The following is a 19,115-nucleotide window of genomic DNA, read 5'->3' as shown; positions in this document are numbered from 1 at the left end:
ACCCATTTTCCCATGTTTAATTATATTAACACGAAATTGACACACGGAACGATATCAACCCAACACACGTAATGTAATTTCATAATAAACTCAAATATTTCAACAAAACGTTTTGCATATTTTATGCAAAAATTCCTTGTAACATAATATTAATATAGCTTAATTGGCCATATTTTCTACATCTACATACATGTGTGTATGTGTGTCTGTGTGTAATTTGAGTGTATGTCATTTTTTGTTCCAATATTTCTTTCCCTAAACATATTTATACAAAAATGTTGAAAGGATTTTTTTCATTGCTTAATATTTGTGCATTTTTGTGCTTTTGGAATTTTCATGTATGTATGTGTGTGCAAGAGGCGAGAGAGGGGTGTGCACAATTCAATCATCATCATTTACATACCGTTGCGGTACTTTACTACGTTTAGTTTCACGTACTGATGCCTGTGGTCCTAAGCGTGTTTGCGGTTGTTGAACAGTTGTGCCTGCGGTTATTGTAGCTATGCCACGCAATGATGTGCCCAGTTCACGACGTTCATGTATTATGGCCGACTGTGATTGTATGGCATAATCAAGTCCCGGTAATTCCAATGAAGCTATCGGATGTATACGTGTCAAGGATAGGGTGCTTTCAAGAACGGTACTAAGTAAGGGAGCACTGCGTAAGGATCTTAAACTACCGCGTCGACTAAACGGTTCCTGTTTATACATTTGTTCCGAGCACTGGACAAATATAGGTTGCACAAAAATGTTTTTATTTTGTCTTCAGACTTATGAAGTTTTTTGTGTTTTCTTGTTTTTGGGTGGAATTTGAAATTTTAATATCCGTTTTAGTTTTCCTTGTAAGCAAATCTTTGATTTCCCTTTTGTTGATGATTTGACACAAGTCACGTTAGGTTGCGTGGCCAGCTATTATTTTTTTTTTTGGTATTGTTATGTTATTTTTGTAAAATGTTTCCTTTTTGGTTTTTTTATTTCTTGTTTTTGTTTGGGTTTTCAACAACGTTTTTGTTAAATCATTAACGAGTTCGAATGTTGTAATTATTAAATTTGTTATGCCTTTTGTTGGAAAAAGAATGTTTTCATATTTAATATTCGGTGGTGTTACGGGTGCTATTATGAAATTAACGCTTTTTGTTCATTGAATTGTCCCCTATTGTGTTTTTGTATGGTGACCACATTAAAGCCAACCCCCCATAAGAGAGCATTTGTACTAAACTTTTTCTTCCTCTTCTTGTGGGTATTGTGCTTTGAAGGTGGTGAACGAAATCTGTTGTTCTGCTGTTAGTTTACGTCAGGATAATTGTATTAACTTGTTCCTTACTTCTGACCATTTTAGTAACAAATTTATGACCAATTATACGATGTTTATCTTTAGACTAACACACCAAATACACGCACGCCCGGTTTATATGGGAGAGGGTTATCAAATAAAAGCACTGGCTTATTTAATTCGTCAACGACCACAAATATTTTGCCAATGTTTCGGTTAATGGAGTCCAGCACGGGTAGGAAAGAAGAAAAATTTCTGAATATTTATTTTACAAAAGAACATCTTATGGTCTAGTCTTATGATCTTAAATAATTTTTGAAATTTTTTTCTGAAATTCACTGAAAGTGTATTATTTGAATTGAGTTTGAAGTCAAATTTGTGTTTTTTTTATTAGTGAGCATATTTTCACATTCACTAGATATGCTAACAAGAAAGAAACTTTTAAGGAAAACAAAGCAATTAAATGGAAAATTGTTATTTTACAGCTGCTCTTATTTAATAACCCTTTCTTTCATTTAGTTCTAACAACAACCTTTTTAATAAGTAAAACAAGTGACCGTTTTGTATGAGCATTTAACTATAAAATCACGCGATTTACTTGTCAACCATTCCCATCAGTGCTTAATTATTGTGATATAATTTGTCACTTGAGATATGAAATAGTAGATTTTGAAACGCTAGTTAAATGCATGACAATTAACCTTACTTGTGTAGTTTGCTATATATGTAGTGTGCTATCAAGTTTAAGGACATAAAGACAATATTGTTTTAGTGCACATTATGTGAAGTATGTCATGATTTGAGTGCAAACTTATTGACTATGATTTTGCACTATGTTGCTGCTATCTAAAAAATATGTAAGTTATTCCTTTTAAAATGAATACTCCTTCGGGGAACTTGTAACCCATTCTGGACGCGTCGCAGGTAGCGGATAGGGGAATGCTTCCCAGATATGGATAGTAAGACCGAGACCAAATACGTCTCGCGGAACAACAGTTAGCTGAGTCTGTCTTTAAGTAAGGGCGCAGAAAACAACGTCCGAATGCCAGAAGGAATGCTATAAACCCTTCAGAAGGCCTCTGGAAACCACTGAAGTAACTCTCCCCTGAAAATCATGCAATATGAACAACGAACAAAATACACAGTCTCCTGCCAAACGAGGGTGCTACTTCAAAATATTTATTATTTTTTGTATGATCGCTTAATCCGAAAAACGGATTTGCCAATTACTTGCACTTATAAGAACATAGTTAACAATTTATTTATTTGTCACTTAGTTATGAGGAGGCTTTGAAACTCATTGGGAGATGCTTTCGCAAGGACATATTTTTCAAATTGGACACCACGACATAAATTTTTTTAAATATCACAAGTAATGACCTTCGTCCTAATAATACAACAATAAGTAAAAAACTCAGCATGAGCCCGGTTGAGGTTTGAATCTAGCCAACCAACAGACAATGTTTCCAACGTCTTAGAGATCTATGATAAAATGAGTATATCGAATTGGAAGACAAAATGCAACTTATGAAAGAAAAAGGCTCTCGGTAGTATAGATTCTAGAAGACAAATACTTGATAGGAAAAACGTTTAAAAATACTTCACAGTTGCAAATTTGTTGCACTTCTGTGAAATGCCTGATGAGCTGAATAACCATCAACAAAAGGATTGTAGCCTATTGATAGGATTTGTAGGACTTCGCTAGTTAACATTTTTTTCAGTTCAGCTCCCTGTATAATGACTACAGGGAGCTCATTACATATTCAAATTAATAAACAATTAATTTTTCAATGTACCCCTTAGGTCATAAAATCTCGACTCGAAAGAGAAATAACGCTTCACCTTAAAATGTTCTGAACTAAAATATAATAATTAGTTTTCATTCTGTTGTGAAATTACCTATGTCTATTAGCTGTGGTGGGATGTTTTCAGACCACAGAGATTCCTATGTACTAAATTACAGACAATTTGGAACGAGAGTACAGACAAACTCTTCAAAATGCCTGAAATTTGCTGGCAATGTTTGGGGGAGAAGTTTTGAGATCACTGGGAACTTCAAATGTCAAATAATGATTGTTTTTTTTTCGAAATATGTAGCTTAAATTCTCAATGTACTGCAAAACGGGCAGGTACTGTTATATGGGGCCTATAGCAAAACTTAGACCTATGTTGACAATTTTTGGTGGAGAATTGTTGTAACCGCTAAGAGCTTCAAATGAAAAAATTTCAGATACTTCGGTACAAAATCTTAGCTAAAATTCACAGAATGCCTAAAATTGGGAGGTAACGTTATACGGGCGTTATGTCAAAACATGGCCCTATGTTAACAATTGTTGGTAGAGCATTTTTATGAATGCAGGGACCCGAATGGAAACTTACGGGAAGTTCAGTCAAAAAATACCGAAAACCTGGAAGTACCTATCCCAAAACAAGGATTTATATTGAACATTTTATCAAAGAAGTTGTGTGTCCAATGGGAACAATATTCGGACATAATCCGAGTCTGTATGAAATAACGTTTAGTACTACATAGTATAGTTGGCGGCGGCATGCTTTGTTTTTGGGAACTTTTGGGCTATTATCCCCCGAAAAAATTGTGCCGTAATTTCAAAGCTATCCGAGACTATCTGTTAAACCGTAATTTTTCAAAATTTTGTGTGGGAAGCACACGAAGGAATATACTGATTAGTCCATAATTAAAATGCCACCGTGGTGCAATGGTATGCACACCCGCCTTGCACACCTAAGGTCGTGGGTTCGATTCTCCGGCAAAATACCCCTCAGTAATGTTGGCGACATTTCCTGAGTATTTCGGCCATGTAAAACTTCTCTACAAAAGTGGTGTCTTAGACACGCCGTTCGGACTCGGCGATAAACTGTAGGTCCCATATCATTGAGCTAATATGAATCGGGGTGCACTCATTGATATGAGAGAAATCTCCCTTGTCCCTTATTGGATGTTTGTGGAACAATTATATTATATATTTAAAATATTCAAAGTTATGACCAAATCGGTTACAAACTTCGAGCGCGCCAATTTAACGAAAATTTTTGGCCTTAAATTAAGTTTGAGCCAATCGATGAATCTGAGTGTCACCCTTTCAGAATTCAATAAGCAAATTCAAAAATTCTTTAAAATGAAGTATTTTAGGGGAGATTTCAACCTTACATTTTATAGACCTATGCCCAAAGAAAGACTCAAAGAGCATGATACTAGTGCTGACATTTTAAAACCGGATTTTCGGGGGTTTTTTAATGTTTTTAATAATCCGAACGCGCAAAAAGATATTATTTAAAAGTCATATACGAGGGTAACTAGAAAACCTTCTGGCCTAGGCAACACACAGTGTCGCCAGGCGTCATTTGATATTTTTTTTGAAAGTTTGACAGTTTTTAGCGTAAGATTACTCAGGCCAGTTTGACATACGACCATGTGTTGGGTTGTTTACAGTGGCTTGATTGAGACACCTCCAAAACATGTTTTTGAACGTTTTTACAGCATCTTCTGGCGATTGCGGCTATTTTTCGGGTTCATACGCACTGTTCCATGATTCGTCACCAGTATCCATATTATAAACGTATTTTGAAGAGCAGCGATCGTATTTTTTCGAAATTTCATGCACTGATCGACAGGGGATCCAACGATTAAAATCAAATCATGCAATATCAAATGTTAGTTGGTGGAATGCGTTCTTGCATTATCCGTTCTTGCACGACGGCCGTTTTTGGGTCGTCATTTTTCACGAACTTCAATTTATGGCGAGAGCGGTAGCTCCCAATTTCCGATATTTTGAAGGTTGTGGCATCAACATCACACTGAAATGGCTGAAATTTAGTTTTAAGTTTTCGGTGGGGGTATAAAACATTCCAGCCGAAATTTATCGGTATAGGTCCACGTCTTCATATAGTCCCCATAGAACGGTACCTCCCGATTTTCGGTATCCCACCGACATTTCTAAAATTTTGTATTTTGTCTTCATTGGGGGATATAAAACTTTCCATCTGAAATTTTGTCAGTATAGGTCCACGTCTTCATATTGCCCCCATAGAACCGTACCTCCTGATTTTCGGTATTTTGAAAGTTGCGGCCTCAATACACCACCAAAATTACTGAAATTTGGCATTGAAAACACCAAGTTTGAGCTGAGGTTGTTTTCCTGTAGAAAATCAAAAACTAGAAGCCTGAACCAAAGAAATTGTGTCGGAAGCACAATATTTGTCCCAGATTGGATTGCGTTGAAAATAAAAGAAAAGAAAAACACAGGCGGAATCAATATGTGATTTTGAACAGAATCTTGCTCTTTATATTGAAAACAATAGAAAATAAGTTTGTTGGAAATCGATGCTTACCGAATGGATGGTTGAATAGCAAGTGAGTTGAGCGAAAAAGTAGAAAACTCCGAGAAAGCACAAAGGAATCATGATTCGAATCATGATTCGAATAAGAAAAGCAGAACGCATACACATGCATGGGTATGAATAGGTGAGCGATAGTGTGAAGGAAAATAGATACCGATAATGCCAAAAGCTTGAGTTGCCAGAAGTTGACAAGGACCTCTATGACCCAAGATTTTGACATTAACAGGCATTTAGTCTTCGTTGGGGGTATAAAATCTGGGGCAGGATAATTTGGATTTACTTCAAGATTTTCTTATTGTTTGTAGATTTTTCGAGAAAATAAAAATAAATTTATTAAATATTTAAGCACCTTCGAATAGATAAGGAATGCATAAAAATAAATAAGATATTTTTAAATATTTTTTCTATAAATTTTTTCTATAAATCGGCCAATTTTTTGAACGTTAACGGATTTGAAACCAATTTTTTCCCAACCTCTATACCAAAAATCATATATGTGCAATTGCAAAAGAAATTTGATTTTTATATTATATTTGGTTGAGTATATTTCGAAGCTGTTGCTATCAAGTAGTAGCAACGGCGTAGATGCCACAGACGGAATATCACAAAATGTTATTGAATATTTACCGGTCAGCCATAAAAAGGTAAATCAAACATAAATGCTTCGAAAAATAATAAGGCCCGGATCAGATTGTTTGTCAAATGAGCTATCCAAGACCGGAGGCGATACGACAAATCAATGTGTCTTGTTTACTTAACAGATCCACTATTGAAAACTCAACTAAGAAGATCGATACAACAACATATTTTTAGACAGTCGAGTACTTTACCTGACACAGCCATAGATAAAACAAGAAAGATAAAAGGAAGAATGCTTATTGCTTGAACTTTTTACTTGAATCAAAAACGACAGTTGAATGTGTGGGGCTTCGGTGAACTCCTAATTTTTCAATACACCTAACATCTCAACTCGAAAGAGAGTTAATTCAAAACATCACTACAAAATGACCTTCGCCTTAATAAGGCAAAAATAATTTCAGCATGAGCCAGGCTTGGATTCGAACCTGGGTTCTCCGACAACCAAGTGACACGGTTGTCTGCGTCTCAGCGTTCAACCTGTCAAATCTTCTGATACAGAAGGACAAATACAAATAAAGACGGAAAAAGCTGCCATAGTATTTGCAATAAAGCAGTAGCAGTAGTAATAATAATAGTAATTGTACCAGCCAAGTCGGAGTATAGGAAATAACTGACATTGATTCGTATATGAAATTTTCTAATGATTTACGTATAAATGCGTCCATACACAAAAAAAATATTCTAATATGCCTAATGATCAGACTTAACCGGCTGTGAAACCTTGTATAATGGTTGAATGTGTGGACTTCGGTGAACTCCAAATTCTCAATGTACGTCTTATGTCATAACAGCTCAATTCGAAAGAGATTTAATTCAAAACATCACTATAAAGTGACCTTCGCCTTTATAAGTCAAAAATGAAATCACATTTCGTCAATGAAAAGTCACACTCTAAAATACACAGATAGTTTTCGTGATAATGCACGAATGAAAGCAGGGAGGACAGCACTTTGTGCGTTTGAGAAAATATAAATTTGAATGATCTGCGGGCCAAACTGCGTAGACTGCAAATATCGACTTGTTTTAAACCACGAGCTGTACCGGTTATATAGTGAAATTGACAAATTTAAACATATCTTCCTTCAACAATTACGTTGATGAAAATGAATTATGATATCCATCCCTATGTAAACGGCATATAAAAATTAACCTACGCAGCTGGTGGGGTCATATTGGAAATACTAAGTATTGGACCGGAATGATTAAAATCCCATTTTCCTGGAAGTAACACTAAGAAATGAACTACTTTTTGGTAGAACTACTTTTCTTTTTAATACCATTAAAGTGTTTCAATCCAATGAATGAGTGCTTTCATGGTTCCCCGTGATACGGAATGACATCTACTTAGATGAAAGGTCAATTCATAATATTGGAATTTTCATAAGTTACTTTGAACCACATTCATGTAATTCTGCTGGGTAAATGTTGTAATATTCTAACATATCAATATCAAACACCTAGGCGTATGATTTCGTATTTTTTAAGTTCAACTAAGTAGACTAACACTCATACGCTCAGGTATTCACTAATATGTGGTTTTCTATATTATTATGTATAACTATTGCACTTTTTCCATTTTGGGAAATAATTCACTAAAGTTTTCACTGAAAGAGAAATGTTATATATACAAGAAGATAATAACTATTGATACTGATATTATACAAAGAACAAAAATGAAAAACTACATACTTGTGAAATGTTTTCCACTCTAGTAACTATGGGTTTATGTTTCCGAAATGCAGCTGGTAGATAGTTGTTTTGTTTCGATGGCGTTTCTCAGAAGGTTTTCTTGTTGCTGTTGAAATTATGTTCTGATCCTTGTTCGGCTTACGATTCGATTTGTTTTCTTCTTCCTAATTCCTTTGTAGTCTTTGTGTTTGTTTTGCTCTTTACTCTCTTCAAATCACTTTGTGTTTGTGCGTTTCGATGATTGGTTGATGAGTTTAAAGATGAAGTAATTTCGTTAGGTTCCTGCTGTGTGGATGTGTTATCGCTGACTACTCTCACTCTTATGACAGGACTGCTATGATAGTTCAGTCACTATTATGGTTATGGTTTTCGTTTGTTTGTGATGCCACCAATCTACCACCACCATCTACTACTTGCTCTCCACCTTCACAATTTCCACAATAGCTAGCCTGCTAACGTAGCGTGGCGTAACGGCGAACGGCGTTTCGTCTCAGTGTATTCTTAAAATCATGACGATAATGATTTATGTTTTCGTTTTTGCCCGTTTTGCAGGTTGAAGTGATTTTGTGCTTCGTTTTAACAACGTTTAACGTTTTAATGGAAAATGTACATATGTTTTGTATGTATGTGTGTATGTTTACGTACAATGTATGTGGATGTATGGATTAGTAGTGGTAGTAGTAGTGATTTTTGAGTATAAAAAACAATGACGCTAAAGTAATTGATATTGTGTCGTCGATGTTGAAGTGAAGTATTGGCGAGTCTCTGTCTACAGAGTTTTTATTGATGGTTTTTGTTTTCTGACGTTTCCTCTTCTTCTTCTCGATTTCAACTAATCGTGCATTGTAATGTTGTTGTGGTCATATATATAATACAAATGTTGTTTGCAAACAAAAACACACGCACAATTACTGCAGGGATGATGACTCTTACAATTTAGTATATGTAGGTATTTATGCTTCTTCTTATCGCTCGGTCTTTTCCTTTGTTTACTTTATATATTTGAGAGTATAAAAAGTTTCGTAACTTGAGTAGGGTTCGAGGGGAGGAAGATCGATGTTTGTGATTTGTTGTTGTTGTTTTCCTTAACCTTAAAATATTTTCTTTCAATGTTTTGCGTGCGATTCGCTGTATGTGTTGTTGTTGTGATTTTAAATTTGACTTTAGCAGTCTTTTCTTTTTAGAAAGATTTATCGCAAAATACGACAGATGAATGATAAATTGTAGCGACTTTTCTATGGTTTTCGTTCTGTCGTTGATGTCTGATGTTTGATCTTCTCAATCGTTGTGGCTATACTGTCTGGCCAATTATACGCGCTATTGATACTTGTTTCTATAATATTCTGTTACTCGATTTAATTGGCATTTGAATTGAATTACATTCGTTGAATAGTTAGCTTATGTTTTCAATTCTTTGTCTTTTGCTGCGCTGTTTCGTTTTCAAATCATATAGGCAGCCACATTATACTGCCCGATTTAAAAACAATCCATAGAAATGTATTTTGCCAACGAGTCCAATCCATTTTGGCATATATCGATAATAATGTTCGAATCCGTTATTATGTTGACCCTTTGTGTGTCGTTTGTAGTTATAAACGTATCCACCACGTTTTATTGATGATGAATTCAATGATGATAAATGAGTTTATAATTATTTTATTGTGGGTAATCGATTTTGCGGACAAAAGAAGAATTATGGTCTTTGTTACTTTAGTTGCTTGCTTGCATGCCACTTATCCCCGTCCAATGTAGTCCTGCACAAGCCCACACACTATTGTTGTGTTTACGAGACTATTCAGCTGTCCACCATTTTTGTTGTTCTGCAAATAAAAGAGAATGAACGAAGATATTATAAAGGTTATTGTTATTTTATTTGCGGAAGAAGTAAAATGTGAAATATTTAACACATTTCTTACTGTTCTTCGAAAATTCAATACGAATTTTCTGGCAAAAAATCGAAAAAAATATTTATCAATTTACGCTAAATAGTGTCAAGTATTGTTTATAAGATACCACTGATGTAATAATTGTTCCACAAACAACCCAGAAGGGACACGTGAGCCTCTCATATCAATGAGTGCACCCCGATTCATATTAGCACAATGATATGGTACCTACAGTTTATCGCCGAGTCCGAACGGCGTGTCCTAAGACACCACTTGTAGAGAAGTTTTACATGGCTGAAAGGTTCAGGAAGTGTCGCCAACATTACTGAGGGGTATTATGCCACCGTTGAAAATGTTTGATGTTGCCTGGCTGGGGAAACGGACCCAAGACATTCACCGTGCAAGGCTGGTGTACATACCATTGCACTACAGTGGCACCCACTGCGTGTAGTTATGAAAAAAATATAAACGTTTCTTGTTTAGTAAGTGGGTATAAAAGCAGGCCAAAGTGAACCTATTTAGAAAAATTTTTTTCTCAAAATTTAAGTTTTTAATTTAAGTTGTTTATTAAAATATTATAATATCCAAAATAAACAATTGTTTTTAAATATTTTTTTTTTTTGTAATTGTAATGAAAGGTATGGAACGAATTTAAAATGTTCAGTGCCGCTAATGTAGTGCGCGTTTTTTAATAACTGATTTCCGTAAGTTTGGAAAGTTTGACAGTTTTAAGCCTAAGTCTACTCAGGACAGTTTGACATACGACCATGTCGTATGGGTTATTTAAAGTGACTTGATACAAGTAAAAAAGTATCAGTCAGCTTTGCTGACAGAGATATACCCTCAGCCTGTGTACCTACATTGAAACAATTTTTCCCAAAAAAAAAAAAAAAAACGTATGTATTTAGGGGGTTTTAAAAATGTTGGATGTATAAACCGAAAAAAATGTTGATTAGGATTAAAAATCAATAGTTTTGCGGAGGAGATACTTAAATGAATGGATCGACATTGGCCATTATGGAAGTGGATCTCCAACCATTACAAATGGTGCTATAGGGGGTTTTTACACCATTCGGCCTGTTTGCTCAAAAAGTATGGGTTTGCCCCTGAAAAAATTTTTACCATCGTAAGTGAGGCAGCGAATGCAAGTTGCTTCAACAAAAATCAAATTGATTCGATTGCAGGTCTTAAAGTGAACTTATCCGAATTTTGTGTGGGAGATACCGGATGGAGTGGACAAATATAGTCGATATTTGAACCTGATCTATATCTGGTAGATATATTAGGATGAGTAAAGTATAGACCAATTCGGCCACTCCCTTCAAGAGTTGCCGTACGAACAATTTTTCCGAACATGTCTGAAATTTTGTGGGGGAGGTACCTGAAGGAGTTGACCGATATGAGTTATGTTCAAACTTAAACTATGTTTGGACAAAATATTACTAATATTACTAAATATTACTTTTGGACCGAATCGGCAGATCCGTTCGAAAGTTATCTTTCGCTCCAACTACTATTTTCTCAGGAAGTATGGACTTGCCCCTGATGAAACTTGTACCGTCGTATGGAGGGCAGTGAATGCAAGTCGCTAAAACAAAAATCAAAACGATTCGAGAGATGGCCCTAAACTGAACTTTTCCGAAATTTTGTGTGGGAGGTACCCGAAGGAGTGGACCTATTTAGACCGTATTGGAACCTTATATTACTCTGGTAGAAAGTTTACGCTGTACAAAGTATGGACCAAATCGGTCACTCCCTTCAAGAGTTATCGTGCGCACAAACTTTCCGAACATTTTCGCACTTTTGTGGGGGAGGTACCGGAAGGAGTGGACCGATGTAGCTCATCTTCGAACTTAAACTAAGTTTGGGCAAAGTATAACGAAAGCCAAAATTTTAACCGAATCGGTTCAACCGTTCGAGAGTTATCGTGCGCTCCAGCCACCAGGACTGACAGACAGACAGACGGACATGGCTAGATCGACTCCAAATTGTCTGAAACACATTTCGTCCAAGCATACGTGGGGTCTGAAACCATTATTTCGATGATGCACATTTTCATCGTATCAAAGTGTATATACCCTCCTTAAGCCAGGGTCACACTGGGCAAATATTTGCTCCAGCGACAGGGAATGTGTGTTTACTGAGAGCAAGTGAGTATAAATTTCAATGCATTATTTACGCTCATTTGCTCTCAGTAAACGCACACTGCCGGTCGCTACAGCAAATATTTGCCTAATGTGACCCTAGCTTTAGCCTACAGGCTGAGGGTATAAAAATCAGTTTGCAAAAAAAAATGGAATTTACTTTTGAATAATGGAATATTTTTTTACAAATTTCGACGTGGATAATCATATTAAATCTTTGTCTGCCAATAAAGGGACATCTTGTATCACTATGAAAAACTGTTTTAATGAATTCAATCGTGGCCGACACTCGCAAAAAAAACGAAGGTCGTGAGGGTCGCCCAAAATTGGCCGTTGTGCCAGAAAAAATTAAGCTGTTCGGAACGGATAATGCCGGATCACCATGTTATATAGCGTGAGATAAAGAATACCTTGAGCATTTCTTCCACAAAGACCATTGCATTTGATATTGCATTAATGCCTGGCAGCAAAAAAGGATTTTTCTCACTAGATCCAGCAAAATTGGCCAATCGCTCAAAAAAGGCTCTTGTGGATTGGTGCAAAGAAATTGTGAATAAAAACAATCGCGGTGCTTCAAACGACCTTTATAAGATCGTCACAGATGGCGAATCTTGGATCTATGCTTAGCAGCTCGAAACAAGACAATAATCGACCGTTTGGCTCTTCGAAAATGAGCCAAATCCAACGAAAGCTGTTCATGGAAGAAGACCTTCGAAGCAAATGGTCGCCTGTTTCTTTGGCAAAACTGACCGTGTAACGACTATACGGCTTGGGAAATGTAGGACGGTTAATTCAGAGTGTTGCACTAGAATTTTTTTTGCCTGAAGTCTCCTGAGAAATTCGAAAAACGAACAAGAGAAGACGAATCGTTCTGCATCATGGCAATGCGAGCTCTCACACATCGATTCAACGCAGCGCCTGTTTGGCCGGACAAAACGTGGAATTGATGGGTCATGCGCCGTACAGCCCTGATTGGGGATCCAATGACTTCATCTGATTCCAGCACATCAAGAAGAAAGGCATGGTCAACGATTTTCGTCGCCAGTATATGCTGTAAAAGCGTTCAAAACCATGTTTTGGAGGTGTCTCAATCAAGCCATTGTAAACAACCCAACACATGGTCCTTTGTCAAACTGTCCTGAGTACGCTTGGGCTAAAAACGGTCAAACTTTCCAAAAAAATGTCAAATGACTCCTGGCGACACTGCGTATTGCCTAGGCCAGAAGGATTTTAGTGCCCCTCGTATTTCTATAATGTAGAAAAAAAACAAGTAAAAAAGTATCAGTCGGCTTTGCCGAATTGTGAATTGGAACTTTCATCTACGGACAGATCGAATGTATTTAGGGTCTTTTCAGAATTTTGTGGCACTTTTTGAACATTTGAACTTGCCGACAAAAATGTGGATTGGGATTAAAGTTAAAAAGTTTTGCGGACCGACATAGTGCATTACGGAAGTGGATGTTATTTTGAGAGTCATATCTTTTCGATAGATATAACGCCCACTAGTCATTTCAGTGGGTTATCGCACACCGGTTGGACCAGTATGCCAGGAGCATGGACTTGTCCACGGAAATGATAAATTTCCACAGGATCTCCGAACAGATCATAAACTGCACTTGGACACGAATGTTGAAATTTTGTGGGGGAGGTATCCTAAGGAGAGGACCGATATGGGCCATTTTAGAAGTCTAACCAAGTTTGGACAAAATATGACGAAAGCCAAATTTTGGACTAAATCGGTTTCTCAGTTCGAGAGTTATTGTGTTCTTCAGCTACTACATTTACCGTCGTAATTGAGACAGCGATTGCAAGTTGCTGCAACAGAAATCAAAGTTAGTCAAGAGCAGGTCTTAAAGTGAACTTATCCGAAATTTTTTGTGGAAGGTACCCGAAGGAATGAACAAATATAGTCCATATTCAAATCTGATCTATATCTGGTAGATATATTAGAATGCGTATAGTATGGACCAAAGCGGTCCTTCCCCTCAAGAGTTATCGTGCGCAAAATTTTTCCGAACATTTTTGAACTTTTGTGGGAGAGGTACCTGAAGGAGTGAACCGATATGGCTTATCTTCGAACTTAAACTAAATTTGGACAAAATATTATGAAGGCCAAATTTTGGATCGAACCCGCAGATCCGTTCGAGAGTTATCTTGCGCTCCAACCACTACACACGGTGTCATAGGTGTTTTTTTGAACTTTACAGGCTATTTTCTTAGAAAGTATGGACTTGCCCCTGATGAAAATTGAACCGTCGTATGGGGGGCAGTGAACACAAGCTGCTACAGGAAAAATCAAAACGATTCGAGAGCAGGTCCTAAACCGCACTTTTCCAAAATTTTGTGTGGGAGGTACCCGAAGGAGTGGAGCGACTGAGTCCATATTGAAACCTCACCTAACCCTGGTAGAAAATTTGCGATATGCAAATTATGAACCAAATCGGTTACCACCTTCGAGAGTTATCGTGCACACAAGTTTTCCGAACATTTTCGAACTTTTGTGGGGGAGGTACCGGAAGGACTGGACTGATATAACCCATCTTCAAACTTAAACTAAATTTGGACAAAATATTAGAAAAGCAAAATTTTGGACCAAATCGGTTTATCCGGTTTATCGTGCGCACCAGCGAGCCAGACAGACAGACGGGCAGACGGACGGACATGGCTAAATGGACTCCAAATTGTCTGAAACACATTTCGTCCAAACATACTTAGGGTCTAAAATCATTATTTCGATGAGGCACATTTTGCCCTATGAAAGTGTATATACCCTCGTTAGCATAAATGCTGAGGGTATAAAAATTGCCCGGAGTGGTTGCCGAGTTATTTTGTTCGACTCAAACTCCAACTGGGACATCAAAAATTGCCTCTTCAAAGTAATGGTTTTGGACCGCAAGTGTGTTTTAACGAAATCCGTTTTAGGCAATACGAGGTTTCGACCAGTTTGCATGATGTGACAGTAAACTCAGATTTTCTACCAAAATTTTTACATAAATTGACTCCTTTATACGCGATTAAAATATTTGTGAAAACGTGTGTCATAAATTACAGAGATACACGAGTAATATGGTTCCTTTACCCAAAATAGAATGTGGATGCACATCCGCGGTTCTTGACGATTCTATTTGAAATAGGTGTATATTCACGTATTCGTATGCATATTGCGTTTTTTTCATTGTGTGATACAACTGACGGTGAAACATCGAAAGATGCATGGATATTGAAAGAGATGGGTTCGCTCTGTACAAAAGCGGATGCGTATTACCTGGTATTAACTAATTCGCGAATAGCAGAGTTTTTATTTTTCATATTTTTGAATGATTGTAATTTTAATATTACTCTTAATTTACTATCCTTATAAGTCATCACAGTAGGCAACTAAGCTTTCGCGATGCTAAAGCATATTTTTTGATGTAAATTTAGCAGAATACCTTAAATATTGTATGGGATTTTTTGAGAATAATTGGAGAACTCCCAAATCCTGTTTTTCTAAGTTATTTTAATAAAACCAAAAGAATATTTTTTAACAATATTTCAACAATAAGTTTTCCCCCTTTTGTTGTTGCTGTAATATGCAATTAATATGCAATTAATATCTCTATAAATTTGGTTTCGTACTTTTCTACGCATTGTCTAGATTCTATAGACAAATAAATCCTCATAACGAAGGTTAACCCGACAAAAAGCTATAATGCCAACGCCGTCCTATACAATACATTCCGGGAATCAAAAAGTTACCCCTATTTATATCCATTAACTATTTCATAATTGGATATTCCGTTTCGATATCCATAAAATATAATACCATCAATCTTTGCATTCAGTTAGACATGTTGATTAATTATACCCTCAGCCTTTAGGCTAAAGAGGGTATTTACACTTTGATACGGCCAAAAATGTGCCTAATCGAAATAATGGTTTTAGACCCCAAGTATGTTTGTACGATATCCGTTTCAGACAATTTTGAGTCGATCTAGCAATGTCCGTCCGTCTGTCTGTCCGTCTGTCTGGCTGGTGCGCACGATAACTCTCGAACGGATCAATCAATTCGGTTCAAATTTTGGGTATCGAAATATTTTGTCCAGATTTGGTTTAAGTTGAAGATGAGCCATATCGGTCCACTCCTTCTGGTACCTCCCACACAAAAGTTCAAAAATGTTCGGAAAAATTGTCCGCACGATAACTCTTGAAGGGTGTAACCGAATTAGTCCATACTTTGCACATCGTGACATTTCTACCAGACATAGATGAGGTTCCAATATGGACCCTATTGGTTCACTCTTTCGGATACCTCCCACACAAAATTTTGCTTAAGTGCAGTTTAAGGCCTGCTCTCGAATCGCTTTGATTTTTGTTGCAGCCACTTGTATTCACTGCCCCCATTACGACGATATAATTTTTTTCAGGAGCAAGTCCATATATCCACAGAAATCAGCACGAAAACTCCAAACAACCCGTATAACACCATGTGTCGTAGTTGGAGTGCACGATAACTCTCGAACGGATCAACATATTTGGTTAAAATTTTGGGTCTTTCAATATTTTGTCCAAACTTAGTTTAAATTGGAAGATAGACCATATCGGTCCACTCCTTCCGGTACCTCCCCCACAAAGGTTCAAAATTTTTCGCCAAGATTGTGCGCGTGATAACTCTAGGAGGGAATAACCGAATTGAGCCAAACTTTGCTATTGGTAATATTACTTTCAGGCATAGATCGAGTTCTAATATGGACTATATCGGTCCACTCATTTGAGTACCTCCCACACAAAATTTGGAAAAAGTATAGTTTAACAACTCCTCTCCGATCTTATTAATTTGTGACGCAGCAGGTTACACTTGCGGCCCCTGTTACGACGTTGTAATTTTTTTTCGTGGGAAAGTCCATACTTCCTGAGATAATGACCCAAAAAGGTCCAGAAAATCCTACCGGCACCACCTAAACTGGCTAATGTGTAAAATAACCCTTTAAGAGAGAAATCGATTTAGCTCAAACTTTGAAAATTGAAAAGTAAAATTGTAATATATTTAAATTCAGAAAATTAAGTACAACATATTTAATTATATAGTCTGTACGGAAAATATCCATAGACTGATAAAGAAAAAAAAATATTTCCTACAGATTTGTATTAGGTCCGAATATGTACTACATCGGATCACTATGGGTACACCCTACCCAAAGTATGCACTCGTCTTGGATCATTCTGAATTTTGTTGCAACATGTAGTTTTTTGCGGCCCTTTCCATCCTGAAAAATTTTCCCAACAGCTAAAAAACCTACAGAAGTATTGTGTTAACTTTTTTTCTTCGGGTACGTGGCTGAGGGTATATCTCTGTCGGCTCAGCTGACTGATACTTTCTTACTTGTTTTCAATAATCTATATCCGAAGGATAATGGTAATAACTATGAAATAAACGGAAACTACCTTATAGCAATTCTGGAATTAATCCGGCTTATTGGAAATCAATAAGACAATAGACTTAATTTCTTTAGGATATTTACATTCAACGACCACGACGACGACCGCTTTACTCGTCGATACAAATTTGATGGTCACGTTTGGCTAAACAACTAACCTCTACAACACCACAACCACATAAGAAATATCAATTATTATTATGGACCCCAAATTTTACTATAGAATATTTAAGTGGATTCATATTTTTTGTTATTTGAAACACGTACCAAAATTATCTTTATATAAATGTATCTGATTGTAATAAAGTCATTAGTTTTTTTCGTTTGTTTGTTGGATGCTAGCATACATTAAGGGTCGGTTGGCTTATACATATAAATTTTCGTTTTTCTCATTTAAATATTCCCAGTTTGTATGTATGATGTCTTGGGATGCATACCAAATAGTTAACACTTATAAAAAGTTGGAATTAAAAAAACTTGTCTCACTTTTTAAGTGGGTCCAAACAACCCATAAATTGTGGTACCACATATTAAATATTGCCATACTCCAAAATATGGTAGATTTAGTAGCTTTTAATTAACCATTTTTTTCCTAATATACATCCTGTATAACAAAAATAAAGTTCAAATAATTATGTACTATATCTCAAAGTGGAAGTGATTTATTAAAGCCCAGAAATATATCTAAATCGCATACTTCTCATATATTATACATTGACAGTTAAATTACTAGGGTCAATATGATTAATTCCCGTACATATTGATGCATTACTGATAAGTGGTGGTTAGGACAACCCTTGACCGTGGAATTTTTCTTTTAACGCGTCACTGATTTACTGCCACACGACCTTCCACCACCACCACCTTTCATGTCCTTTTAATTGTTATGGATCAATTAATTTAACGCTCTGTTGAACTAAAGCTAACTTCCGTTTTATAGGCACGCATATATATGGTGGCCAGTCTGTGTGTTGTAAATAGTTCATATTTGTTCACATAACGTCGGTGTTTTTTTCGTATAAACGCTCACACACCCGTATATAACTTTAATTAAGGCATTTCATAATAATAAAAAATAATAATATATTAATTTAATTTGTGGCTAATGAGGTTTTAACATAATTATACGTGACACAATATTAATGTTTTATAATCACCTTTTTGTCATCATTGTGCCACCGAATTTGAATTTAAGTAGTAAGCTTTAAATATTTAGTGTATATATGTAAGTATTTAAAAGTGCTGCAGGTGTTGGCAATTGTTTGTAAGTGATAAAATAATTCATAAAACATATATTAGTGAGGTTAAGTAATAAAAAAATATAAGCCAATAAATAGTAGTACTATTGTAATATTAAATAAGGATATTATTTGAAAAAAATGTTATCAATCACATTTGTTACATTTATAATGATAACAATGGTTTTTCATAAGTAAAATAAATAAAAATATCAATTTGTATATGAAACAATAATAAAATTTAATTACTTTTAGCCAATTAAAATCAATTAAATCTCAACACAATATTTAGTGCTTTCTAAGCCTTGTAGCTAGCAAGGGTATGTAAACTAGGATTACAACTTTTTTTGCATATATTGCAAATATCAAAAATACCACTACATAGCCGCGTAGAATATGGAAAATATTATGAAATTCCTTCCCATATTTACTCTAGAGTTTTCGCACCGATTGCCTGCACATTTTTCCAT

General features: G+C 36.0%; 1 protein-coding gene across 2 annotated transcripts in view; it reads right to left on the bottom strand.

The window, feature by feature from the left end:
* The window catches only part of shakB (Innexin family member shaking B), a 1,117,028-nt gene that overhangs the window by 363,640 nt on the left and 734,273 nt on the right, over positions 1–19,115 (bottom strand). The window contains exons 1-2 of one of the 2 annotated variants that reach the window (XM_073975226.1): positions 1,220–1,611; positions 404–1,059 (exon numbers count right to left, since the gene is read on the bottom strand). In XM_073975226.1, the coding sequence (XP_073831327.1) occupies positions 404–711 (308 nt within the window). In that variant the 5' untranslated portion in view covers positions 712–1,059; positions 1,220–1,611. Of the gene's footprint in view, positions 1–403; positions 1,060–1,219; positions 1,612–7,960; positions 9,781–19,115 lie in introns of those variants that run through there. The other variant, XM_073975227.1, reaches the window with a different exon arrangement.

Source organism: Musca autumnalis, unplaced genomic scaffold, assembly GCF_047663935.1.
Source record: "Musca autumnalis isolate F117 unplaced genomic scaffold, ASM4766393v1 scaffold_3, whole genome shotgun sequence".
Classification (NCBI taxonomy): domain Eukaryota; kingdom Metazoa; phylum Arthropoda; class Insecta; order Diptera; family Muscidae; genus Musca; species Musca autumnalis.
Note: the sequence above shows the minus strand (reverse complement) of the source record. Positions and strands in the feature narration are given on the sequence as shown.